This window comes from Pseudozyma flocculosa (genome assembly GCF_000417875.1).
Source record: "Pseudozyma flocculosa PF-1 unplaced genomic scaffold scaffold00018, whole genome shotgun sequence".
In the NCBI taxonomy this organism is placed as follows: Eukaryota; Fungi; Basidiomycota; class Ustilaginomycetes; order Ustilaginales; family Ustilaginaceae; genus Pseudozyma; species Pseudozyma flocculosa.
Genome location: NW_006920886.1, coordinates 637427 through 643417, shown reverse-complemented (window position 1 = coordinate 643417; position 5991 = coordinate 637427). Strand labels below are relative to the sequence as shown.

Below are 5991 nucleotides of genomic sequence, written 5' to 3'. Positions count from 1 at the left end.
GGGGGGGGGTGAGGGACAGGCGCAAGCGCCTCTTGCCTCTTCTCGCTTGCGCGTCTAGGCAATGTCGCGGGGCGTGGCGTTGTGGTTGCTCGACGAGGCGCCGCTGAAGCTGTTGTTCCTCGAGGCGTTCCTCGAGGCGTTCCTCGATGCGTTGCGGCTCGAGGCGCGCTGCGAGGCGACGTACGAGTTCTGCCTGGACCCCAGCCCCGTCCCCGTCCGCGTCCCCGTCCGCGCGCCAGCAACAGCCTGGTGGCCAGCGTGGCCCTCTTTGCGGGCGGCGCTGAGCTGCTGGGCAAAGGGGGAGCGTTTGCGCAGCGTCGGGCCGTAGTAGTAGACGACGTAGACGGCGAGCACGAGGAGCACGCTGATGCAGAAGAGAATCGTCGATGCGTACTCGAGGTTGCGCCCGGACGAGGCACCGATGTTGCTGTAGAAGGGCACGGCGGGCACCGTCAGCACGCCCGCGAGGAAGTCGCGCGCCCACCCGTTGCCACCCGTGGCGCTCGCCGCGTACTCGCCATAGGCGCAGATCATCTGTTTTCCGTCGTGGTCCCGAGGGAGGGAGGGAGGGAAGGGGCAGAGGTGCGGGATCGGGCGGGTTTGACGCGGGTCAGTCGTCCCCCTCTCGTGTTCCCCTCTCTCTCCCTGCCTTTCAGGGAGGCACACCGCCCGGCACTCACGTAGTCGATCGTGGCCATGTAGATTGCGTAATTGCCGATGCCGATGAGGGCGGTAAAGACCATGGTGCCGATCCAGTGGACGGGCGGGCCGACCGAGGTCCACGCGAAGCCAATCAGGCCGATGGGCAGGCACGGCGCCGTCCAGAGGAGGAACCAGAGGCGCGACTCGTACTGGGCGCGCTCGTCGTCGGGCTTGGCGTGGCGCTCCTTGATGTTTCGCCGGATCGCAGGGATGAAGGCGGCGTAGGCGATAAAGTAGCCGATCAGGATGGGCACAAACGCCAGGCCGATGGCGATCGGCCCAAAGTCCCACTGCGCGTACACCAGCGAAAAGCTCTGCAGGCAGCAGAAGGAGGGGTGGCGACGTATCGCGGTGCGCCCACGTCGTCGTAGGGATATCGAGGACTGGCTGTCAGCATGGCGGTCCCTCTCGAGCGAGCCGGAGCGGCCTCCCTGTGCGAACCGCCGCCGACACTCACCTGGAGCGAGATAAAGATGAGGGCATCGCTGAAGCCGGAGAGGAGGGAGAGGGAGAGGACGATGGGCTCCTTGACGAACATGACAAAGGGGCGGGACCAGGTGACGAGGACCTCCTTTGCCGAGAAGCGTTCGCGGAAGGGCACGAGCTCGTTGGGCCCGTAGATGTTGGGGTTCTCGCCCGTCTTGCGCATGCGCTTGGCGATGCGGTCCATCATGATGGTGGTGCGCGTCTCGGGGACAAAGAAGAGGTGCGCCAGCTGCACGGCTCCGCCGAAGATGAGCTGGAGCAGCGGCGGCAGCACACGCATATGGAAGGAGTGGGGTGAGCGGGCATGGCGAAGAAAGGTTCCCGGGCGACGTTGTTAAAGGTCACTCGGAAAGGGCCGAGAACGAAGCAGAGGCAAAGGCCCGAAGCGTCGAGGCACTCGCACGGTCACGGGATCGAGGGCGCACTCACCTGGATCCAGATGCACCAGCGCCAGTCGAGGAACTTTTCCACAAAGCCTCCGACAATGGGACCCAGCGTCGATCCGCCCACCGAGGAAAAGACGACAAAGGCGACGGCGTACTGCTGGTGATCGGCGTCCCACCTGGTGCGTGGCGGGGGGATGCGGAGGAATGTGGATCGAGCGGTGAGTTGGGGCGCGCTCCAAAGTTGGCAAAGGCCGGGGTCTGATGTCCACGACCGACGATGCTGGCGGACTCACATGTCTGCAATCATGCCCAGGGTGACGGATCCGCCGGCCGACGAGAGACCGCCGAGGGCGCGTCCGGCCATGACTGCGCCAAAGTTGGGGGCGAGGGCGACGGGGAGCTGCCAGATGTTGACGAGGAGCAGGCTGGCCTGGAGGATGGGTTTGCGGCCGAGCTCCTCGCTCCAGGGGGCCCAGAGCTCGCACCCAAAGGCGTAGGTGACAAGGAAGACCATGGCGCCGCAGCGGGCGGCCTGTGCGCTGATGCCAAACTCTTCCGTCATGCCCGGGATGGCGTTGGAGTAGAGCGAGGTGTTGAAGTTCATCGAGACCTGTACGGCAAAGATGACGCTGAGGATGGTCCACTTTTTCCACGAGGGGAAGCAGAAGCCCAGCTGCTCGTAGCACTCGTCCTCGGTCAGCTCGACCTTGCCGTCGGGGCGCGTCGAGTTGGGCTTCTCGACGTCGGAAAAGCGGGCGTGGTCGGCGCGCACGTCGGCGTCGGCCGTGGTGCGGTGCGTGGGCGAGTGGACATCGTCGGCGGCGGTGGCGGCAACATCCGAGGGCGGTGATGCTGCCTTGCGGAGGGCGTGCTTCTCGTCCATGGCGACGACGGTGGGTAGGGCCACGGGCGTGGGAGAGAAGGAGGGGAGGTGGCGAGCGATGTTGGGGGGAGCGAGCAAAGGTTGCAAAAGGGAGCGTGCTCGTGGACACTGGACCAGCTGCTCGACCCGCCTTATGTACTCTGGCCACCGCAAGCACAAGAGCACCGGCAGGGCGACGCAGGCGAGGGTCAAGCTTTAGCGCTGTTTCATCAGAGGCTCTACGTTAGCGCGATGGATGATGTTGAGTTTAGGGCAGCGCGTGCGGTGGGCACGAGCGGAGAAGGGAGAGGGGGTCGGCGGCGGCCATGTTTGCGGGGGGATTGATTGGGTCCCCCGTGGAGGCCAGCCAGGCGATGTTTGGGCCCGGTGTAATCCTACATGCGGGCATGAACCAGCATCGACGGGGGGAGCAAGAACGGGGACGGGGGAGGGGGCCAATGGATTCGAGGAAGAAACGCCGGCGGCCGAGGTCGAGCGACGTCGCCGTCCAACGAGAGGAGGGTCTTTGACGGATTCCAGGCCGTGTGTGTCTGACAGCAGCGACTGGCCGGCCGACGTGGCCGACCGACGGCTTGCCAGGCTTGGCGGCTTCGACGAGCAGCCTGGCCTGGTTGCCACTTGCCTCTGCAATAGGAAGAATCGGTAGCAACGCCGGCGGGCGGCCAGGACGACTCGACTCGACTCGACTCGACTCGACGGCAGCGGCGGTCGAAGGGGGGAGCGGCACGGGCAAAGCGGCGGGCCAAATGCCAGCCAAGCGCGCCCATGAAAAGCTTCCGATGCGGGCACCGGTCGGGGGATTTTCCCGCCGCTTTTGCCGATTCTTCGGCCCGACGTCGAACGCGCAGGCAGGTGAAGGGTGACGTAGCGACGTCGCCCCTTGCTTCGACGAGCCCGACATCGTCACCGCCCCGTGGGGGTCAACGGCCATCTACCGTATCGCATGGCATGGCAGCCTCTCGCGACGCATGGCATCGTGCATCAAAGATTCGTATCGCATATCCCGAACCCACGGAGGAGCGGGGGCCGCGCTCGACGCCACGTCGTCAGGCTAGGCTTGCCAGGCCAGCTCAGGCAAAGGCATCGGTTCAGTGACAGAACCACGACGTTGGAAGCATGCCCCGATAAATCGACTTCCTTCCGGCGGAAAACTAGGTATGTACGTCGCCGTCGGCCACCAGGTCGTGATCCTCTCGTACGGTGCGCACAGCAAGCAGTGTTCGGCATTCGGTCGACGCAGCAGACGACGCTCTGACGCTCCCCCGCCGCCCCGCCCGCCCGCCTTCTACAGCTCCCTGGGACCCTTTCTCTGCAACGCCTTGCGGGGCGCGCCGTCCCACAGGTCGAGCATGCGCTCCTTCCAGCGCGCAAAGTGGTCGAGCCGCACGTCACCCCACCACTCTCCCTCCTCTTCGTCGATGCGCTTGCCCGCCGCCTGGGCGAGGTAGGCGCGCATCGGTCCCGGATCGGCGTCGACCAACGCATCCGCCAGCGCCGGAGAACAGGCCTTGACCATGGCCCAGCGACTAAACACGAGGAAATCAACAATGCCCACGTGCGACGGCGTCGTGAGGAACCGCGCACCCTCGTCGCGGCTGCTGGTACTTTGAGACTTGAGGACCTCTTCAAACGGAAGAAACGACCGGCGCGTATCGACGAGCATCGTCTCGAGGTCCATGCCGACAATCTTGGCCCAGCCGCCCTTGCCGTGTCGCTGGTCGGAGCGAAAGTAGGCGGCAAACGACGGGTCCTCGACGGCATCGGCAATCTCGCCGAGGCCGGGCGCGGCGAGGTGGAAGAGCTTGTTCCACATCGAGTCCGAGGTGGCGTAGCCGTGCTTGAGGATGGTGGCCATCGAGAGGATCGTGGGCCACGACGGGTCCGACATGTCGACCCGCTCCAGGTTCGGCTGGAAGATGGGGTGCGCGCCAAAGTGGCGGTCGAGGTAGAGGGCGATCTGAAACGAATCCTCGACGTACTCGACGTCGTCGTCTTTGTCTGTTGCGCCTGCGCCGTCGCCGTCGGCGTCGTTGTCGCCGCGCTGTTTTTCGAGGGGAGGCGAGACTTGGATGACGGGGAAGAGGGGCGACTTGCCCAGCCGTTTGCCCAGGCTCGTGGGCCCGCGGTCGAGCAGGTTGGGTTCGACGACCTCGAATGGGATGCGCTTGTGCAGCAGGCACAGCCGCGTCAGCCACGTATTGGGTGATGCCAGTGGGGCGCCCGGGTAGAAGGCGAGGTCGTAGAAGACAATCTTGGGCGACGTTGCCGTTGTCGTCGTCATTGCCAAGTTGGGGTCGCGGTCCGGTCGGGTCCGGTCCGGTTCGGTTCGGTTCGGTTTGGTACGGCGCTATGGTCGACGAGAGGAGGGAAATTGATGGGATGGTATGAGGCTGAGGATAGCCTGACAAGCGGGATGGAAAGGGAGGGTTGATCAAGGCGAGCGGGGCTCCTTTTCTCGGGGTCAAGAAGACGGGGTTCGGCATGGGACGGGGCCAAAGAGGCTGTGTCGGGGCGGTGCTTGGCAGGCCGGGAGGCAGGAGCGTTGGCCACGCAGACCCATCCGGTGCAGCGGCTCCTCGCACTTGGCCGGTCCGGACATCATCCGAGCCTCGTCGGGAGCCAAGCAAGAGCAAGCGCGCAAAGTGCCAGGCCAGGCAACCCCGGCCTGGCCCCGACGCAGGGGCCATCTCTGTGCGTGCCTGGCAGCCGACCGACGCGACGAGGTCGTCCCGCTCCCAACTCGCGCATTCACAGGCCAGCCATCGGACCCGGTACTTGGCCATCAGCCTCGACAGACTGAGCGCGTTCGGCAAGGTCGGACGAGTCGGCCTGCCCGGCTCTCGCACCCGACCCATCCCGTTCCTCCACGCATCGCAGGTCCTGCGCGACAACATGTCCCACATCTCCGCTCGGCACGCACGGCCGAGATGAGGTTCCGCCAGGACCGGGCGAGGATGTGGATGAGCACCGGGTTGGATTCAGTAGTACGAGGGAGAGGGCACAGTGAAAGACAAGAGAGGGGCGAGGACCAGGGGGAGGGGCCGAAGGGGAGGCAAGGCGATTGGATGATAGGATTGTCGGATGAGGGAGTCACTGATGTGAGAAAGAAGAGAGCGGAGAGAAAGAGAGAGAGAGATCCCGCGGTGCCCTTTGGGCCAGATGTGGCTACCGTCCGTGTCTAATGATTGTGGGGGTGAGTGCGAGCCGAGGCGAATGCTGGAGAGAGGGAGCGGATCGATGCATCGATCGAGCGAGCGAGCCAGTGCAAAGGTGTAAGCGGAATGCCGGGGAACCGTTGCCGCTGCGTGCGGCGAGGTGGAACGGTTGGGCGGATGCAAGAGTCAAGAGAGCCGGGCAAAGACGGCGACTGGCGGGCGAGAGGGCGGACGGGAGGGCGGGCGGGCGCCAGTACGTTTCTATGGGTATCGATGCCCTGGCTGACGAGGGTAGCCGCGGGCCTGGTGGTGCGGCGGGAGCTGCTGCTGCGGTGGCCCGCCGCCGCCTCCTCTCCCGTCGCTGCCGCCCTGGCTGCGG

General features: G+C 65.4%; 3 protein-coding genes across 3 annotated transcripts in view; all 3 read right to left on the bottom strand.

Annotated features, from left to right (window-relative positions):
• Nucleotides 1–54: 54 nt before the first annotated feature.
• Nucleotides 55–2457, bottom strand: PFL1_05278 (uncharacterized protein; the record flags this gene model as incomplete). The annotated part of the gene is made up of 5 exons (XM_007882805.1): nucleotides 55–534; nucleotides 681–1016; nucleotides 1160–1441; nucleotides 1618–1750; nucleotides 1868–2457. 5 exons carry the CDS (start codon nucleotides 2455–2457, stop codon nucleotides 55–57), a joined length of 1821 nt encoding a protein of 606 aa, XP_007880996.1.
• A 1285-nt stretch (nucleotides 2458–3742) lies between these two features.
• PFL1_05277 (uncharacterized protein) lies at nucleotides 3743–4738 on the bottom strand (the record flags this gene model as incomplete). Its single annotated transcript, XM_007882804.1, has 1 exon — nucleotides 3743–4738. One exon carries the CDS (start codon nucleotides 4736–4738, stop codon nucleotides 3743–3745), a length of 996 nt encoding a protein of 331 aa, XP_007880995.1.
• Nucleotides 4739–5873: 1135 nt separating this feature from the next.
• The window catches only part of PFL1_05276 (uncharacterized protein), a gene marked incomplete at both ends in the record, with an annotated part of 4294 nt that continues 4176 nt past the window's right edge, over nucleotides 5874–5991 (bottom strand). The window contains one exon of the mRNA XM_007882803.1: nucleotides 5874–5985. Coding sequence (XP_007880994.1) covers nucleotides 5874–5985 — 112 coding nt within the window. The remainder of the gene's footprint in view (nucleotides 5986–5991) is intronic.